The sequence below is a fragment of the Barbatula barbatula genome, assembly GCF_947034865.1.
Source record: "Barbatula barbatula genome assembly, chromosome: 24".
NCBI classification, from domain to species: Eukaryota; Metazoa; Chordata; class Actinopteri; order Cypriniformes; family Nemacheilidae; genus Barbatula; species Barbatula barbatula.
Window position 1 is genome coordinate 18952111 of NC_136787.1, and position 21487 is coordinate 18973597.

General features: G+C 40.3%; 3 protein-coding genes across 4 annotated transcripts in view; 2 read left to right on the forward strand and 1 right to left on the reverse strand.

Annotated features, from left to right (window-relative positions):
* The first annotated feature begins 1157 nt into the window (after positions 1–1157).
* On the forward strand, positions 1158–15817 carry rab11fip1b (RAB11 family interacting protein 1 (class I) b). 2 transcript variants are annotated; one of them, XM_079448960.1, is made up of 6 exons: positions 1158–1630; positions 8603–9024; positions 9357–10818; positions 12994–13977; positions 14345–14456; positions 15045–15817. In XM_079448960.1, the coding sequence occupies exons 1-6, from the start codon at positions 1281–1283 to the stop codon at positions 15249–15251; spliced, it is 3537 nt and encodes a 1178-aa protein (XP_079305086.1). In that variant the 5' UTR covers positions 1158–1280; the 3' UTR covers positions 15252–15817. The 2 variants fall into 2 exon arrangements, with proteins under 2 accessions (XP_079305086.1, XP_079305087.1); XM_079448961.1 differs by lacking the exon at positions 12994–13977.
* Positions 15818–16167: 350 nt separating this feature from the next.
* Positions 16168–19372, forward strand: brf2 (BRF2 general transcription factor IIIB subunit). The gene is made up of 6 exons (XM_079448442.1): positions 16168–16276; positions 16525–16674; positions 16756–16815; positions 17026–17347; positions 17521–17721; positions 18310–19372. Exons 2-6 carry the CDS (start codon positions 16527–16529, stop codon positions 18893–18895), a joined length of 1317 nt encoding a protein of 438 aa, XP_079304568.1. The 5' UTR covers positions 16168–16276; positions 16525–16526; the 3' UTR covers positions 18896–19372.
* prlhr2b (prolactin releasing hormone receptor 2b) overlaps positions 19357–21487 on the reverse strand; it is a 5430-nt gene continuing 3299 nt past the window's right edge. The window contains exon 3 of the mRNA XM_079448441.1: positions 19357–20754. Coding sequence (XP_079304567.1) covers positions 20118–20754 — 637 coding nt within the window. The 3' untranslated portion in view covers positions 19357–20117. The remainder of the gene's footprint in view (positions 20755–21487) is intronic.

Genomic DNA, 21487 nt, shown 5'->3' on the forward strand with positions numbered 1-21487 from the left:
AAGTGTCACTATGTACCTTTAACATCAGCTGCACATGACGCTGTTCTCTTTGCTGCTGTGGCATCAAATCACACGAGTCGCCTGCAGCCAAACCTACATTCATGACATAAAGAGAGTTTAGAAAGGGACGTGCCCCGTTGACTTACAGAACCACGAACGCCCTGATCGACAGGTTTCAGAAACAATACAGACAACAGCGCACGAAGACACACTATGTCATGTGTATTATTAGAAGTCTAAATGAACGAATCATGATGTTGAACATGTTTTGATGGGGTTTGCTTTCCTTATTTGAAACTGATTTTGTGCAAAGGATCGAACTGGGCACTGTGTAGTGATTATGATTTGCTTGGAATTATGAAACAACGTTTCTAAAACAAACATTTGTTTTAGTAGCACTTGCCTTCGTTGTTGATCTGTTCCACTTTCTAAGAATTGTTGTTCACTTACTGTAATGTCAGCTTTACAACAATGCTTTTTAGTTCATCTGTTGTCAAGTCATCATTGGCTCTACTGGTGCATGTTCCTATTGTTTCAAAACAATAAGAGCTCGCGGTTTCCAAGAAGACAATTCGGTGTAATGCTTCGTGCCATCGAGCATTACTGATCTCTGACCTCTTCATCTATCCAAAGTACATTTTAATTATACCTATTTATACAATTCTCAAAACCAAATCCCTAATTGTGAATATAAAATTCATGTAACATAATACATTTATTTCAGTGTAAAAAGTATTTTAAATAAAACATGTTTAGTGAAAATTCTGCCATAATTTCGACCTTGTTGTTCCAGATGTGTATAAATGTCTTTGTTCTGATGAACGCAGAGAGAGACATATTTGGAAGAATGCTCATAACCAAACAGATCTCAGACAAGAGTGAGTGAAGTTCACCTTTAATTAATGTTGTTAATCACCAATAAGTTCTGGCCAATATTTCCATCTATATTACAAGAAAAAACAATTATTCACAACAATCTAAGGAAGATATAAGAGGCCATGCATTCACATACATTATATTGACTTGAGATCACGAGAAAACACGAAAGAAAAAAACATTATACCGCATGGCCTCTTAGAACTTCCGGTTGAATACCAACGAACCCAATGCAGCGATTTTCGTTGCGTCACGCTGTGCGTGGGCGTGGTCTCCCGAATGACGCCCACTTGTTGCTTAACTGGACAAGGTGAAACTTTCCCGGCTCAATAGTCACCGGACCTTTAACCCGAAGCATCTCTCCGCGTCACATCCCGACAGAAGCCCGTTGGGTGTGAAGCACGATGTCTTTATCCGAGCAGAGCCAGCAGTGGTACCCGACCAGCGTTCAGGTGACGGTCCTGCAGGCGAGAGGTTTGCGGATCAAAGGGAAGAATGGCACCAACGACGCGTACGCCATCATGCAGGTGGCCAAAGAAAAGTTCTCCACGTCGGTAGCGGAGAAGAGCGTCGCTCCGGCGTGGAAAGAGGAGGCCTCCTTCGACCTGCCGCTCTTAAACCCCGGGAACGCGGAGCGATGCGCCCTACAGGTGAGCGTCATGCACCGGGCGCTCGTGGGACCGGACAAAACCCTCGGACTGGCGATCGTCAAGCTGTCGGAGCTTTACGACAATAAATCACGTAATAAGTCGGAGTAAGTTTACGTGATTTTACACTCGATGTATAAACCTGTCTGTCTGTCTGTCTTACAAATAAGACCGTTTGGACACTTTATTGAGCCGCTGCTTCAAAACCATCACAGAAAATCTAATGGTTTCCATTCAAATACAAGTTTGTTCCTATCAAACCATCACAAAGTTTCTTATTGGTGTAGGTTGTGTGCGTTACTCCTTTAATCCTGCTGAGAACACCTCTATACGGGTTTCTGTAAAGGATTGTATTGGTTTTAATGGAAACTATAATGGTTCCAGTGATATATGATGCAATCTATTGGTGGTGCTGTTTTACTGGAACAATGGTCAAACACAACAGAAAAATGAACTTTGTAATGGTTTTATTGGATAAACGAATGGTATCTTAATGGAAACCATTAGACTTTCTGATGGGTTTCTATTGTTTGTTTTGTTCCTTGTTGTTCTTTCATTGTTTTTTGGTCATGGCGATCCTAACACTACATATACACACAGCATTATAGCTTTTAGTATACTGCTGTCTACAGCCTGACTAAAGTGACCAAACACCACCACCAAGAAACAATAGAAACCCAACAAAAAACCATTACAGAAATTCTAATGGTTTCCATTAAAACCATTACACAATTATTGTATGTTCCAATAGGATCCTATCAAGAGAATCCATCGCATACTAGTAAAACCATTACAGTTTCCATTAAAACCAATACAAATCCCTTTAAAACCGTTACAACTTCTTTCATGGTTTCTATTGTTTTTTTTTCAGCAGGGAGCCCTATAAATAAGAATACCAGTATAACCCAATAGCATCTTCCATTAAAACCATTACAAAATTCCTTTATGTAGTGTGTTTTGGGCATTATTACAGTAGGATTTAACATAGAATCCATCACATACCAGTACAACCAATACAAATCCTTTTAAAACCATTGGATAGCACCCCACCAATAAAAACACTAGTTCACACAGTTTTCAATAAAACCAATACAATTCCCAGTATAACCATTAAATATTCTTTTGTGTTGTGGGCTATTGTTATAGCAGAGGTGTTGGTAACACAACACGCACATCAATGACATTTCTACATGATGTAATGATCTACACGAGGAACTGACTTGAACTATATCATGTACTAATACAATATTTGGTCAGAAGTTCCATGAAAAGAGAAGTACAACATCAGTACAAATGATCACATTTCTAATCTAATCTTACTTATTATCCAATGTAACTGCATTTATTCATTTCATACGGCTAAAGAGTCTCGATACCGTTGGGTTTATTCAGTCATGTGACATTGTTGTTGAAAATATCTGAGCCCCTACAGCCAGCCTAAGGCCTTCTCAAGTGCGTGTAACATTTCTCAGTCTGTTACTAGTGTTTGAATGGTATTTCTCAAGGATACTTGTGTTGTGCAAGATGGCATCAAGCCTTCCTCATGTGGAAATAATGAGGCGGGTTTTAAATTCCCATTCGCTTTGTCATCGCAGACAGACCAGGGGAGATTTTCCGTCGTCCAGAGGATCTGAGCTTTCCATTTTTCCAAAGGATTTATTTATTTGTGGATTACAATGCTTGCTTTTATTCAGAATCCACTATGTACACTAGAATTGCTTTTTTGCAGTCTTTCACTTCATGCAGTCAGATCGTATTTGATTCGAAATCTTCCTTGAAAGGCGACAGGGTTTGAAGAAATCTGTTCTTTTCATATGGTGTTTTCTCATAGTGACGTCATTACATCTTGCTCGACAACAGCGTCACACACTCTTCATTATGCAGAGGCTTCATTAATAAATCAGCGTTCTTCTAGCTGACATTGAAACGTTTTACTCCATCACAAAAATACGACCTCTGGTTTTAACACGCTTGTGTTTTTCTACACCTGCACATTGTTTGCTTGTTAATGTGCCGAGTCTTTCATTACAGCCCTCCCGGTCATTTTCATTATGTCCAATGAGTCCGTGCTGTTGACCGTTTGCCGAACAATTGTTTCGCAAGTTCAGTTCACGGTCGACTCTGAATTAATGTCAGATTTTAACAAACAAATCTGTTAAACAGCTTAGCTTTGATGTCTTTGCGTTCAAGTTGGGTCCTGATTTGGCATTTCTGTGGTCATATGATGAAACTCCAGTTTGTTTACAAATGCTAGGAATCGTTCACCCAAATTGGAAATGTTTTAGAATCCATAACACACCAGTTTACACATCATAGTTTCCAATGCAATTACAATTCGTAAGTACGAGATGAAAGGATGGTCATGTTTTGTGTGATCTATTCCTTTAAGTCGTATCTTGTCCTCTGATCATGTGGTTTGTTGCTCTTCTGGGTTATAGGAACAGGAAACAAACCCCGCTCACTTGAAGTAAACTGATTCTCGTATGAAAGTAGATCTAGATGTTCTTTGTAACCTAATATGCAGTCCTGATGGTGATTTGAAGGGTGTGTGTGTAGGCATGTAAGGCTTTATTTAGATGTCACACTCGCTTTGTATCAGAAACGGCTTGGTCACGTTGTCAGTCTGTGTATGAAAATGAACACATTACCCTTAGGACAGGTTCTGTGGTATAGTAATGGTTTCTGATAATTATACTATATTACAGCAGTGGATTCATGTCATATTGGACTTTAAAATGCTGCGTCCCAATTCGCCTACTTATTCGACGCCCTTAAAGTATGTACTGTTTTTGCTTTGGAAAAGTATATACGTTTTATTGGGTAGCAAGACTCTATGCACGCACTTTGATATACTAACGCAAAGCGGAAGTTGCCATTGTTGCCTAGAAAATATCCCGATACGATCTTCCTTGCACTCGAGTATTTATTAGGGGTGTGACGATATAAAATGTACATAAAATAAAACATTTATGAATAATGTAAACAATATACCTCTATGTCTAGTCTTGTTCAGTGTAACTTTTAATTAAGCAGAAAAAATGTAGGGCCATGTTGTTATGGCAGTTTTTACTAGAAATACTGAGAGGTACAGTGACCGGCCCAGTCATTCATATACAATGTGATGCTTCATCTCGCGGAGCTTCTTTCCCACCGTTTTTCAATCCCGCGGAGCTACTTTCCCACCATTTTGCTATCAAACACGCGCTAGATGGACGAGTTTCAACCTTGCCGCTCGTCTCCCGTGCCTGCAGCGCCTCGCACTAGTGTTTGCGGTTCACACTGCCAGCAGCGCTTCGGGAGCGTGTAGCGCGCGTCTGAACAGAAGCCGAGATGACTGTACCACAAGTACAGTATCACAACTGCAAGTTCACGTTACGTTATTTTAAATACATTCACAGCCAAAGCTCTTCAAAGACCGATCATCTTTCTCTTACATATGTGCAATTTAAACATAAAACATGTAGATTTAACTGTTTCTCTGAAGGCTATGAGAGTTCAGTCAGTGGAGGAAGGAGGATTGACAGCGTGATATGATCGCCACCTCTGCTAACACCACCATATTGCAATATAGTATTTTCTATATCGTTCAGCCCTAGTATGGTCACCAAAATAGTGTAACTGTTAAACTAAATACACAAGAACAGCCTCATAGATACTCAACTTTGTCCAGAATACATGCATCCTTAATCACATTAATATTTAAGGATTATAGATTAAGGACACTTAAATTGAATATCTGGCACTTTATTCAAACACATATTTCGTGTTGGTAGGAGGTATCAACTCAACCCTACAGCAGTTAATGTACCAAACGGCTCAAATAATACTTGTTTTTCATCCCCCCTGGAAAACAGCGGATTAGAGGGGATTTGTTGAATATCTTTAAGCAAACTGAAAAGTGAAGTGAAAGTCTTTCACCTCGGAGCAAATGAGCGTGGCATGTGCGTTGGCCTGCGATAAGACGGTCCTGTCACACATCGGCCTTATCAGCGCGCTGGCACACACAGGAAGTGAAGCTGCTGATACAATGGAACATCCAGTGCTGATTGATCCAAAGCTGACCCACTTCCTGTCAGGGCACAGCCGATGAGGCATCTGTGAGGGCATTTAGTAAGAACTTCAAGTCTTTATGATTTTGCACATCTCAAACACACTTTATACGTTTTGTAACTTCCCTCACACCGATGAAAACTGTCAAACAACTTCTCTAATTGTTTTGGCTTAGAGGGAACTGAATGACATCACAACAAGAAGTAAATGTGACAATGTGTTTTTATAGGCGTGAGGTGTTATTGACCTTTTATTAACAAAAGTGGTGTTCAATGAGCACCTCCCAAGATGTTTAAAAGCATTTCAATTGTCAGTTTGTGTAATGAAAAAATGTGGTTAAACAACTTTTATATTTCAAGGTGTCTGTTCTTGTAAACACTACCTGTGTACGTTTAATGATCATTCACTCACCCTCGTGTCATTTCACACTGTATGGCTTTCTTCTTTCCGCAGAACACAAAAGAAGATATTTTGAAGAATGTAGTTAACAGAAATTATTTTGAGTGACTTTTTGGGGCAAAGTATCACTTCAACATTCTCTGTTAGTTACACCGTTTCTACACCGGACGTGACGGCAGGATGCGACACGGCAAAAGACATTAGAAACGCATTAGAACCTATTATAATTTTACAATTTGTCCACACTGGATCCGGCGCGGCACCACGCGACACCCATTGAGAACAAGCAGGTTGTCATGTCGCATCGCACCTGTCGCGTCCGGTGTAGACACGGCGTAAATCTAATCCAAGGTTATTTTAATTTATTGATATTAAATCTTTCTAAACGTTTATGTTCATTGAGTTCAAATCAGATATTGACCCAAAAATGATTGGGAAATTTTTTTAATGTTGCCTCAAAAATAAACTGAAATAAGTTTAAAGCACTATAATTATAATAATAATCTGAATTTTAAATATGAATAAAACTAAAATCAAAACTATAACTCATCTAACTAGTCGAATTTCTATTACATTTGTGAAATGCAAAACATGTCTGTAATATATAATGCAACATCACCATTTAACGAATTAATCTTAAAAAAGTCTTATGTATAGATTTCTCAGTGGAAATGTGTGAAAGCTTGTTTTAGTTACTTGTGTAGTATATTGAGTCCAGTCTTTGTATTATGCAATTTGTTTTCTTGAAGTAATCTTAGAATCAAAACAAATCCGTGCTGTCATGCTCGAGGCTGTCCAGAAAGTTTTTCTCTAACACGGATGTATGATGTTAATGTTACTAACTAAGAAACACTGTATGTGTATGAGGGCGGCAGGGATGGTTCACAGTGATAGTCCCACAGCGAGTTGTTATTTTTAGCCTCGGAGTCATTTTCTATTTAGCCAAACACACCCAACATGTCATTTTCTCTATGAACGCTGCTTTATTCACTCAATGCTGAGCGCATGCTCTGTCGCCATAAGACTAAAGTGACGTGCTGGTGATAGTGAAGACATTTTGAGATGAGAACATTACTGTTTTTGTGTTGGACACATACAACCTGGAGCATTTACAAATCTAAAACAGAAGAAATGTCAGGCAGAATATGTCACGCCATTATTCATGGCTTTATCCTGCGATGATGCGCATTGTTTTAAAGAAGCATTTGGGTTTTAGTGAATTTCCCTTTTCCTCAAACTGCACATTTGACCCAAATCTGCCGTCCACTTGTTCCCTGTGTTGAGTGGCAGTGCTGCATTTTAAAGCAATTGCAAATTAGTTTTTGGTAGGTCACCCTCTTTATTTTCTTACCATATGCATCTGCATGTTCCGTTTTTCAAAGGCCTCAAGATCCGGTGTTGATTATTCAGTGTTGATTATTCAGTGTTGATTATTCGAACACTTGTTTGTGTTGTTTCTTTTGCTTGACAAACGTTAAACTAATGTCAATCTATGCAGTGTAAAATAATGTAATGTTTGTTTTAGACCTTGTTATCGTAGTGTCCTTCACTAGTGTCCTGGAGGTACAACAAGACAGTTTCCCGGTCACTGAACAGTTTTGGTTTATAGCTCTTGAGGAATGTGAAAAATCCTGTAAAACTGTTTGCATGGACTTTGGCTTTCGTTTCATAAGGTAGTGAAGCAGGGCACCGTGCATGTATCCGCATGTTTGTCCTGATAAAATTTGTCTTCAGAACACAGTAAAGCAGTTTTAGTGTAGTGTAGTGTAGTCCTGATACTAGTATTTCTAGTAAAAACTGCCATAACAACATGGCCCTACATTATTTCTGTTTAATTAAAAGTTACATTGAACAAGACTAGACGTAGAGGTATATTGTTTACATTATTTATAAATTTGTTATTTTATGTCAATTTTACCAATACATTTACTATTTAAAAACAAAGTTGTATTTGTCAGTATTAATGGACCAGAGCTTACATTAATAGTTGTAAACGTTTAAAAGAGGTCTCGAACAAATGTATTGCTCATTCACTGTTTGTTAATGTAAGTTTATACATTTATATGATTAACACATTTTAATTTGGCTTTTTTCACATATTATCATTGATCAACTCACACGCTAACTTTAAACGCAAGAACTGACAACGTTGAACATTAACAACGTTTAACCGGACTGACTGAGATGAGAGGATGAAATGATTGATAGATAGAGCGCTATGGTAAACACGGAAGTGCAAACGTGGATCACATGTGAGAACTGTTGCGGAGACTTTACCCGCACAAGCGTCATTTCAAACATCAACTTAAACGGCGCGAATCACATGAGAACCGTTTTAGATTTTTCAGTATCGAAATATCGCTATTTTTGACAACACTACTGCAGTGGTATTATGTAGTTATTCATTATCTGGTTCCCTAGAACTAAACATAAATAACACTCGGTACACAATTCTCCTCATGCACCATGGGAATGAATCGCTGTTGCAAAGTGCTTGATCCCATTCCATGAAAGCTCATATCTTCATTCTCAATCTGGCCTCCAGCTCTTGGCTTTGATGAGGGACGTGCTCCGGGAAATTAAATAAAGCTTGAAACTAAACAAACTTTGCTGTTTTTTTTTTGCAACAGATGGTTCAAACTGATGGGCAAGACGGGAAAACCTGACAAAGACAGGGGTGAGGTGCTCCTAGACATCCAATTTATGAAGAATAACATGACGGCCAGCATGTTCGACCTCTCGGGCATGGACAAGTCACGTTCAAAGTTTGGCAAGCTGAAGGACAAGCTGAAAGGGAAGAAGAAAGACGGAATGTCGGATTCTGCCTCCGCCATCGTGCCTTCGATTGCCCAGATTCTGACCGACAGCGAGGGAGAAGAGGCTGACGCCACACCTGAAACAAAGAAGAAGAGCAAACTGAAGTCCTTGTTTGCGCCGAAGGGTTTGCATCGCAACATATCTCAATCCATGTCCACACTACCCACGCTTCCAGAAAAAGACTCGGCCATCAGTTTGAGCAGATCTTCTGGACTAAACGTTGAGTCTCCTGAAGGTAACAGTATTTTTTATATTTATTTTATACCAACGGTTTATATTATTAATAATATTGTTGTTGTTTTATATAAAAATGTATACTATATTTATATTAGTGATTCATATTCATTCTTAAAATTAATATGTAAAAATAATCATGCTTTTGTCTGGGTTTTATGTTTTAATATCACCATATATTTTCATATCATATCTAGTTTAAATTTTTTGTTAATATCATTATATGATTTTTATTTATTTATTTTTGTTTTGATGCCTGACTTTTGTTTAGAGCTATATTGACAACACTGATTTATTTACAAAAAATGTCTCTTTTTTTTATCTTCTTTTAAGGCAAGAAGAAGTTTAAGTTATTCAAGCACAAGCGGACTGACAGCTCTGACAGTAAAGTATCTCAAGGTGCTGGATCTCTCCTGGGACAGGGCATGTCACAGCCCAACCTATGCATCAACGGCAGTCACGTCTACACAGAAGATCCGGAGACCAGAGGCTCTAGAGCAGGTTCCACGCTCAGTCTGAACAGCTCCGGCCACGGATCCATGGAGGATCTGCGCCGAGCACCCAATAGAAAGATTTCGACCATCTCAGTGGACCTGCAAACCCCACAGAGCGCTGCAGAGGAGATGCTCAAAAGACAAGAGGAGGTGAGGAAACGACTAGAAGAGGAGAGGAGGAGACAAATCCAAGAGGAAGAGAGAGAAGAAATGAGGATGGAGGAGGAGAGAAAGAGGATCGAGAGAGAAGAGGAGAGGAGGAGACAAATCCAAGAGGAAGAGAGAGAAGAGATGAGGATGGAGGAGGAGAGAAAGAGGATCGAGAGAGAAGAGGAGAGGAAACGGATTGAGAGAGAGGAGGAGATGATGAGGTTAGAGAAACTGGAAGAGGAGAAGACAAGGATAAAGAGAGAGGAGGAGAGGAAACGGATTGAAAGAGAAGAGGAGAGGATGGAAATGGAAGAGGAGAGGAGAAGGATGAAGAGAGAGGAGGAGAGGATGGAAATGGAAGAGGAGAGGAAACGGATTGAAAGAGAAGAGGAGAGGATGGAAATGGAAGAGGAGAGGAGAAGGATTGAGAGAGAGGAGGAGAGGATGAGGTTAGAGAAACTGGAAGAGGAGAAGAGAAGGATAAAGAGAGAGGAGGAGAGGAAACGGATTGAGAGAGAGATGGAGGAACAGAGAAGAGTGGAGGAAGAGGAGATGGCCCGAATAAAGAGAGAAAATGAGGAGGAAAGAAAGGCAGAAGAGGAACGGATCAGGGCTGACGGAAGAATGAGGGAGGAGGAAGAAAGGAGGATCAGAGAGGAGAGAGCAAGGCTTGAGAAAGAAAGAATGAAGACCGAAGAAGAGACGAGAAGGATCGAGGCAGAGAAAAGACTGAGGAAGGAAAAAATGGAAGCGGAGGAAAGAGAGAAAGGAACGGCTATGGAAAAGGATACAAAGGAGCGGGAAAGGTTACGACTGGAAAAGGAAAAGATGGAGCTTGAGAGAAAGGAAAAGATGAAAATGGAGCAAGAGAGAAAGAAGGCTGAGGAGGAGGAGGAGGAGAGGAAGTTGAAAGCAGAACAAGATAAAGCTGAAATGGAGAAAAAGAAGAAAGAACAGATCAACGCCATTGAGAAGCGTCCTGACGTGAAACCCAGGAGTGCTAGAATGAACGCGGGTAAGAAAGCTGAGAAAGCCGACACGATTGGCTCAGAATACGTGCCGTCCATCGATCCCTTTGAAGAATCCCTCTTATTGGATGAGAACTCAGAAGCCCTCAGTTGCTCATCTAAAGTATACGCAGTCAAGCCAAGGTCAGTACCTCACCTTAACACACAAACCTTCACATTTACTCAGTGTTCTGTCCATGAGAAACCAAACAAATCCATTTCTGTGATCGTTCTGTGATCGAAGTTTATGCAACGTGATTTTAGACGGATTGGATTTGTACCAACAAAATATCCTGCTGTTGTTTCCATTAATATACATACATAGATGCCTTATTAGTGTGTGTTTCTATGGGCCGCCATATTGGAACAGTCCAAACCGATCCATGAACACTCAAGTATGTTGACTGCATCTGTAATGCTTCTTTTAGGTTTAGGTTGTATGAAAATGAAATGTTATGTTTTGTAAAAATTTGATGGTTTGGGTATGTGCGCGTAGTCAGCATACAGCTGGTGTTCTGTCAAATTGTGCTGCCTTCATGCAAAACAGGACTAATCCCAACCCCTAAACCTAAATTACCCCTCACCCAATCACAACACAAGGGTAGCCAATTTTGATGGGTAGCATCAATCGACAGAACACCGGCCATCGGATCCTTTGTTTGTGAATGATTTACTGTTCCAAGATGGCGGACACATTAAAGGGAAGTTCGCCCAAAAATCAACTTTGTATGATTTATAACTCTCCCACGTGATGTTAAACATCTTCGGCGTCTTTGGAGCACGAATGAAGATATTTAGGTGACATCAGAGAAATTTCCAGGCCTACTCATAGACATCATGATGTCAGTTGTTGTCAAGGTCCAGGAAAGTACTGAAGACATCGTTAAATTGGTCCTTTCGCTCATAGTGGAATTTTTCTGAAGTGATGGGAAAAACAAAGCAAAACACCGACTTCAATGGATATATTCTCCTCTGTCATGGCAGTGTATGGCGCACGTTCACAAGAGCACTTCTTCCTCTTCTTCTTTGAGGAGAGCACTTTGACGCATGGGTTTGTGCGCCGAACGCCGCATGGGGTTTGCCCCATTGGACGCCAGGGCTCTGACTCAACGCATGCGTCAAAGTGCTCTCGTTCAAGAAGATGACAAAGAAGAAGTGCTCTTGTGAACGCAGGCCATACAAGTTGATATTTGGGTGAACCTTTAACGTGTATGTAGCAGCTTCAGCGGGATGCAAAATCCATCACCCATGATTGTAGTGCTTGGTTATTAAAAGCATTGTATTTTTTACGAGATCTACACATGAGGTTCGTAACACAAATCCGTCATAAACGTCCCATTAATGTTGTTCTGGTGATACCATCATCAAATATGCGTGATTCTGAAGTTTTTTAAGGCAGTTTCATGTCTGTAAATATCATAAAAGATTAGAGATCACGCCAAATCGCAGTTGAAGTGATAATTCACCCAAACATGAAAAATATGTCATCGTTTACTCACCCTCTTGTCATTTTATACCTGTATGACCTTTTTCTTCTCCTGCAAAACACAAAAGAAGATATTTTGAAGAAAGTTAGTAACCGAATACCGCCGGACTCCATTCACTTCTATTGTATGGACACAAACCCAGTGCAAGTGAATGGGGTCCAGTTAACACACGACCTTGGCGTTGCTAGCGCCATGCTCTAACCACTGAGCGACAGGAAAGCTTTTCTATTTGTCTTTCTCTTTCTCTATCATACGTTCTAAAGATGATCATCACAACAGCAAAATAACCTTTCACCGAATGACATACCCAAAATGTAATAGAAACTCTTAGCTTTCATGTTCTTATCTGTATAATTCCCGCTGAGGTTGTAATAGCGCCGTCTGTTATTTGTAGCGTCTCTAACCTTCATTGTGCTCTTCTCTAACCCACCATTCCTTCAGTGTGTTATATGTCTACCGAGAGGAAGCAGAGGAAATATGTTTTCCTAAAAAAAATGCTGATTCAGCAGGTCTTTTTCTCTGACTCAAGGGTTTAGACTTCATGAAATGGGTTCTGGAATGTGGAGGAGAGACATGGGAGGAGACAGCATGATTTGTAGATAGCCAGGGCAGCATTTCCATATCTAAACTTTCTATTGGAGTTCCTCAAACTATTTATGGTTACTCTGACCCATAAACTTGACGATGTAAGGCCGATTGATCAAGAAAACCTAATATTATGTTGACCTTAAAATACAAAACAAAGCAAAACAGCTTTTCTTTCCAACGCCTTTAGATATTTAGCTGATGTGTTTGATCAACTTTAACTTTCCATCTTATTATCCTGCTTTAGTTCTTCTGTTTCTGGAATCGTCTTTTCTCAAGCATCGCCGCCAAATACCAACCCGTTGTTAGATGATTCTGATGCCGAAAGTAGCAAAACGGATAACGTCAGTAGTGGAGATGTCTCAGAAAGTTCAGAGAAGAAACGACGTGCCCCGATGCCTCCTCAAAACAAGACACCAAGGGAGCTTTCAAGATCTCCAGTCTCTAAAGCCACGCACGCATGCAGAGAATCTGAAGACCGTGGAGAACCAGATGTCTTCAGTTTACGCAAAGACAAACGACTGACACCTTTACCACCAGATGTCTCCAGGAACAGTGAGGTTCTGAACAAAGATTGTGCTGAAGAGTTTACTACATCTTCTCTGGAAGAAACCAACCTTTTTATATCTTCTGTGGCAAGAACGGCAAAACACAGCAAGGGACCGGCACCAACAAAGCCTTTGCTAAAACCAAAAGATACTTTGAAAGAAAACTCTGCATCTTTCCCTGAACCCAAGAAACGAACAATTCATCACAACCAGAACTTTACGTTGTTTCCAGATGAAGCCTCTTTGACTTCAGACTCTTGCTTAGATCAGCCAATTAAGCCTCAGTCAGGTCACGACCTTGATAATTTTCTAATATCAGTAAAGCCTGCCTTAAAACTTGAGTCCAAAGAAAGTGGGAAGGAAGATTTGAATACAGATGGTACCAAAAAGAAGAGTCCTGCGCCATTGCCTCCTGCCACAACTGGTGACCAGAAATCAACAAGCCAGCTAGACGGACAAGATCAAGACAGAACATTAAGGATTCATAGTGGCATTTCAAACTCGCCCACTTTGAAATCACAGTCGACCGTTAGTCAAGCTCCTGAGACGGCCAGGTCGCACGTGTCAGGGAACAAGACTTTACTTCAGGCCAGAGTGTCACCTATTGATGCTCAAACAGTTTCCGGGCAGAATTATGAGGGTGAACCAAAGAGAAAAGGCGACGCTGCCTTCAAACCCAGCAGGTGAGGTATATCGTAGAACTTCAGAGAACCGTAGCCTGATAGACGTAAAGGTTGTGTGTGTTCGAAATACTGCGTTTACAATGAGAAGTTCCTGAGCGTTCTAAAGGTTGTGAAGTTTTGTTGGATGTTTGAAAAACATTACAGCGCACTTTCGGGAGTGCAAGTAGATTGCACAAACACTGGCAGTTTGGAAGTAAATATTAGATTTTTTACCAATGTGCCTTCAGTGTTCTTAAGACTCCCGAAAGTCCCGGCAGAGATTGTGCATCATCCTTTTTTCAATAATGGATTTGTCTGAATGATGCAAAAATCCTTCTTTGTATTGCACCCCATTTTGAGGGTCTTAAAGCTCTCCCTTTCTTTTTAGGCCCCATGCGGTGAAACCCTTGAGCACCATTGACAACCAGCAAGACTTCAGAGAGAACCAAGACAATTTCACATCCGCAAAAATAGCTGAGGGCGTGCAAGTCAAGATGAAGGTAGTGTGAGATTTATTCTTTTTGTTTCTTACTCTATTGTTCTCCTACACGGACCGCAGCCTCTTCACATGCATTGAAACGAAATCTGACAGCTTGAGACGACATACTGTGCATTTCATGCTCCCAAAGGGCTTGTTCACCCAAACTGAAAATTCTGTCATCATTTATTCGCCCTCAGATTCTTCAAAACCTGTATCAGTATCTTTGTTCTGCTGAACACTGACCCCCATTGAATCCCGTAGAATTGATTTGACATGGGGGATGAGATCTTTTTGGTTACTGACATTCTTTCAAATATCTTCCTTTCTGTTCAGCAGAACAAAGAAATTGATACAGGTTTGAAACAATCTGAGTCAATGATGACAGGATTTTCAGTTTTGGGAGAAATGTCCCTTTAAGAACTAAAGATGAAGACAATAACATTTACATGACCTTATTCATACAGATGTTTGCGTGCAGGTTTTGCGTTTTCGCGAATGTGTTCATAGCGGAGATCCCCTTCGAAAGTCGCTTTGGATAAAAGCATCTGCTAATGTAATTAAGAACCACATGTCGTATCGGTTTTAAACAACTGATCTTATTTTTCAGGCCCCAGAGGTTAAAAGGACCGAGCCCTACGCCCAGCTGACCCATGAGGAGCTGGTCAACTTGTTGGAAAAGCAGAAGGATCAGCTTTCTCAGAAAGATGCAAAGATCACAGAACTGGAGCAGTATATAGACAACCTTCTGGTCCGGGTCATGGAGGAGCAACCCAGCATCTTAATGTCTTTGAACGCGATGAAGAAATCTGTTTAAGAGATGCATGAGCAGGTTTTGGCCAGGGGGGATTTTGTCAATATTATTGTAATCACAAATATGGGGTGACCGTAAACCGAAGGTTGTGCTCTGTTCAGACGTATGGCTGTAAATACTTGTGAAGTACTGAGCTAAAGATCAGGCTGATGTATTCCTGATTTATGAAGCCTTGTGCTAAACAAACATCAATACTGGGATGTTGCTTTCCTCAGATTTGAATGGACCGAATCGACTGTTTCATGCACTGTTGTACTATGCTGCACTATATGTGATTTACTGTCTGAGTAAAACCAATGACGCACACTTCAGTAAACGCTACAGCACTTTCTAAATGCAAAGTATTTTCTATTACAGAGCTATATTTTCATTGTGACCAAACACTGTATTTGAACTCTGATGAAGCATTTTAAAGGATTTTTGACCAAATGTCCTCAAAAAATCTCTTCATCTGTAAATATTATTTGATAATCAGTCCTACAGTCTTTTTCATGTAACCCGACGGCTTTATAATGAAATGACTCAGAAATAAAGAATGTCACAGGTGTGACCTTGCAAATAGCAACATTGTGTTGTTGTGTCTTTGTGCATTTGTTAAAACACAGCTCATGTTTTTAATGTCAAGTCCTAGAAAATGCATTTGCTGAAAAATGAATTAAAAACTGAAGTGAGCTACTAAAAGAAACGAATACACGTTTATAAAAACTACAGTGACTACCGTCAAGACAAGAAAATAATAAAGAGACCATAACATTCTGAGATCCACGTCAGTATCTATAAATCAATTTCTTCATAATCTTACGTTGAAGTATGTTTATGTAACAGTCTTGTATTACTCAAATCTAATAAATAAAACAACAAAACGTGCCGCAGGGAACTTTTATTATGTATAGCCGCGATGCTTTCTGCGCGCACCGATGACGTCATCAGAAAGCGCGCCGGTTAATAAACAAACGTACGTATGTCGCACGAAGAGGAGCCGCTTTCATCTGTAATACAGAAACTACGCGTTTTCTTTTAGAATCACAGTAAGTCTGCATTATCTTCACGTTTTATTCACAACTTTAAGCATTCGTAACGAAACGTGTATTCGCATATTTACACGTTTGCCATCTGTTCACCGCGACAGTCGCAAAAAGAAAACTACATTTGTGATGGCGTCTGCTTACTGGTTTTACTGTAGTCCAAACTATGCATAAGGTGTGCTAACTTGTATTGACAGAGCTGGTTTGTACGAAGGGTCTGATTGTGTACTGCTGTCTGTTTGTGTTTACAGAGATGCCGAGCAGCTGTCGGGAGTGTGGCTCCTCTAATGTTGTGAGGGATGATCTGTACTTACAGACTCAGTGGGTCTGTGAGGATTGTGGGACTGTGTTGGAAGAGGGGCATTTGACCACCACGCTGAGCGAAGAGGCCAAGAGCAGATGTAATCCAGCACAATGCATTCAGTTTCATCTGCTCCTGATTCACACTTGATTTCAAATGTGCATCTATTTCTTCTTTTCAGCTGTGCCATATTATGTTTCCACGCAGGCGAGCAAGACACCGTGCAGAAATCTACTTGCAGGTAAATAGATGACGTTGGCAATTTCAAGAACCTGCTTAAAACCTGTAAAATTATTCATCATTTACTCATCGTTCTGTTTTTTCTAATATTTAACCCCGGCACTGTTTGTGATTTCCTTACAGATCGCATGAATTAATGTTTAACTTGACTTTATGTCTCACTTTTAATATAAGCGCCTGATAACTCCAAACCTTTTATTCGACTCCCCAGGTTTCTCTCGTGTCCGCGCCTTGTGTCGTATACTCCGCTTATCCAGTAGCATGGAATCTGAAGCAGTGAGTCTCTTTGAGCGTGCGTACAATCACCCAAACTTCCTCTACGCCACCTTGATGAAGAAGGAGATCTTGGGAGGCTGCTGCATACTGTTTGTCTCTAGGCAGTGCAACTGGCCTGTTGCTATGGGGACCATTAGCTACCTATTGGGGACGGACAGTCCTTCAATGGGTCCGGCTTATCAAGAACTTACAAGGAGCCTTAACATTAAGACCAAGACCCAAAGCATCACAGACCTGCTGGAAAGCTTCTGCTATGAGTATGTATGATTCTGCATCGACGTTCTGGCATTACTGACTCGCCCTTGTGTTGTTTCAAACCAACATGACTTCCGTTCTTGAAGACAGTGCGGATCGTTTGACGGAAACGCTCAGTCACCATTCATGAACTTTTAATGAGCTTTAAGAAATATCTTCATTTGGATTTCTGCAGGTTCAAGCTGCGTCCTGAACAGGTGGATGAGGTGTTATCTGAAACTCCCCAGCAGTTGGTGGACAGAACGTCTGCACTGATTGAAGTGGCCGCGGAGGCCTGGATAGTTACGGGACGCCATCCTCTGCCCCTCCTCATGGCAGCAGTGTACGTGGCCTGGCAGTCTCTAAATCCTAAGGTACGTGGCATGGCCTCTGCTAAGTGTGGTGAATGTTCTACTCTGTGGGAATGACTCAAAATCAAATGCACTAAAAATAAACACAAATTAAATAAATAACCTGACCTCATTCCACTCCTCCATCATACAGCATTTGATCAGTAAATGACCAGATGAAGACTTTGCATTACACAGGATGTTACGTAAACATTGGTTTTCGTGAATGCTGCCTGACAAGTCAATATTTTTAAAAATAACTATATATACAAAGTGAGACGTGTGGTGAAAAAACATTATGGAGTATAATGAGTAATACTTATTACAGGCATGGTATGTAATTTAACTAAGTAATGTATTATTTAATATAAAACACCTAGTGATGGTGCAATTGGTAATTAAATACTGTAAAACAAAACATCCATTTTATGTGTAACTGCACTTCTGAATAATTGTGATGAATAATTGCACAGCAACTAAAAATGCTTTACGGTGTAATGTGTTATTTCTCATCGTGACATATTTTGGACATTTCTCAGTTTGTTTCATTGGACCACAAACATATCCAGAAAGCCTCAAAGCTTTATATTGTCAGAGAGAATTTATTAATATTTCTGTTTATGAATCTTTCTTAGTGCGTTCTGCCAGATTGGAAAGGCGCCCGAACATGCCTGGCGCAGAAGCAAAGATACGGTCATTAAGCGGTTGAGGGAACTGCGGGAGGTGTTGTGCAAACTGGGGCGACAGCTGCCCTGGCTGAGGGGGAATACGGTGGAGCCCAACACTGTGGCCACGCTTGTGGATGACATCTTGAAGAACCACCGTGTGCTGCTTTTGAGGGCGGTTAGGAACTACGAAGAGCAACTGCAGAATGAGCCTTTAAAGACTGAAAGTACACCCAGCCCTGTATCCACACACGACTGTAACAATGAGCCGTCAGAAAATCACACAGATTCACCCAAGGTTAAGGATCCTGATCAGGTTGAGAATCTTCCTGATAAAGAGACCCCAGATACAGAACTACCACCAAACCACTGGGGCAAAAGGCACTTGTTTTTACCTCCCTGTGTGAAGAATTGCAAACGGAAAAGAGTGGACAAACCCCAGACGGAAGTGACTGGAGACGAGGACATATCCGACAGCGAGATTGAATCATATATTCGCTCGCAGGCTGAGATTGACATGTATTTAAGGGCTCAGAATGAGCTGGAGGAAGCGTAGCTGTGTTTACATTCCAAACTGAAGTTATAATGTTTACTGAAACGTTGACTTTGCAGATTTGACTCAAGGACATGGCTCTGAATGCTTTTACATAATTTTCTTATTAATAAAAACAGTTCCTGGCATATTATTCAGAAAATTATTTTTTCCTGGTCTATTTATAATTTTTGAGTGAATATACTTTTTCAAGGTTGAATCTGTGAATTAGGGGTTTATATTGTTTATAATGAATAATGACTGCAGCCATTTAATTTTCCTGTGTACATATGTTTAGTTTGCGTTTTTCTGTGCTCATTGCCCTTATCCTTGAATATATTGTTCTGTACGAGTTTAAACCTGATTTCATTTATTATAATGTGTATTGTCACAATGGCTGTTTGCAATTTGAATATTTATGTTGTTATTGTTATCATAATAAAGTAATTAAATGCTGTTCAAAATGTAGACTGAGACAAATTATTAAAATGTAGTTAGTGAATTGACACTTATATTTTTATTTTCTTTGCAATATTTTGCTCTGTGATTACATTTCGTTCTTTCCACAATACGTTGACATTTTTCATCATATATGAGTGTTCAATACACCTTAATGCACAAACATATTGCTTTACTCCATTTCGTGTCAGAACACATTATTATGCATCAAAAATTATTTTAGAGAGGTCAAATAAATGTGGAAATTAAAAAGCAAATGATAGAAAGTGTCACTGTTTAAACATACACCATGAAATCAAAATGGACCCCTTTTACTTGCTCAATAATATTTTTACTTTTACCCACAATTCTTTGCAATCTCTTTGTACTCCCTTTAGTCCGAGGGGATGAACATTGGACAGCAAGCCAGTTCTGTTAGATGCTGTAACTAATCATTAAATCCGGCCTTTCCAAAGTAGCTGAATGTAGTAAAGCCAGTGCTCATGTGCAGATTTCAGCCAATGAGAGGAACAGGAATGATAATCCTGACTTTATTTACATTTAATAGACCAATAAAGGGATCGTTCAACCAAAAATACAAAAAGGGTCATCATATATTCATCATTATATTTATGTGACTCTTCTTTTAAACACAAAATATATTTTGAGAAATATGTCTCATGGTTGAAATAACACGAGGGTGAGTAAATGATTACAGAATTTTCATTTTAGGGGTGAACTATCTCTTCCACATGAATAAAATTGCACTTCCTTTTTTCTGCAGTAAATCCCACGACTACCGTGAAGGTCACAGTACCACGCTGGCTGTGGCACAGTGGTTGGTAGGAATGCCGATGCGACGGTGACACGTGAACATCTTACGCAGCTCCGAGCGAAAACGGTCATGCAGCCACGCGTACAGAAAGGGATTGCAGCAGGACGAGCTCATTGCGCACAGGTGACACAACAGCTGGATCAACAGGAAGTGACGCTTGTTAATGAGAAGGATGTCGATGTCACGCAGCACGTTAAACACGTGGATGGGCAGCCAGCAGACTCCAAACACGGCCACGACCAGAGCCACCAACCTGAAGATCTTGCGTTTCCGGGCGTGCTGGGCTATGGCCTGTTCTCGCGTCCGGTGCCCGGGAGCAACGCAGTTGCGTAGTTTGACAGAAATGCACAGATAGGACACACAAACGGCGGATAGAGGAAGGATGTAGGTGAGAAGCAGCGTGCTGTAGGCGTAGATCAGTCGCTGGGTCTCCTGGCCTAACCAAAACTCCTCACAGATGGTGAGACCTTCCTCTTTGAACTCCACGTGATACGTGTGGGCCACGGCGGGCACAACTAACACACACGACAGCACCCAGATCCCAGATAGCAAATACCCACAGGCCGCCATCGAGATGCGCTTCTTCAAAGGGTGCACGGTGGCGTAGTACCTGCAGAGAGAGAGAGATGCAAGATGCTGTAAGTTATTCAGAGTTGTTCAAATTATTTCAGCTTCTGTTCTGACAGAGCTGATCATCTACAGTGCACATGATCTGATGATGAAATCAAAGTCCACTGCTGTGAAACCTGTTTTAGTCAAATTGAGATTTGTTTGGCCATTTAAGTACACGTTCGCCCCACATTCTTGTTGTACACTCTTAAGAATAAAGCTATGTTCCAGGATATGGTTCTGAAAAGAACATTTCACAGAAATCTTCGGATGAAATGACAACATATTTCTGATACCTTTCCATCTATGTATTTGTCATCAACTAGAAATCAATTAGATATAGAAAACTAGTTTAGATTCAATATTACTAATGTTCATACCATGAAAGATGTAACATTCACAGCGTTTATTGGCACTATTCCAACAATAAATTTTGTCTTAAGTAATGTACTTAAGTTTACATTTAACATTTTAATGCATTTGGCAGACGCTTTTATCCAAAGCGACTTACATTGAGTTAAACTATACATTTGTTTATAAGTATTGCAATTCCCGGGGATCAAACCCACGGGCTTGGCATTACAAGTGCCATGCTCTAAACACTGAGCTACAGGAAAGCTAGTACATCATTTTGAGAAAAGTATTCTATCATTTTCTTTCCCAAAACTGCATCTTTCTATGCATGAAAAGCTGCTTTGCAAAATTGCATGATAATTCACTTATTAATGTACGAA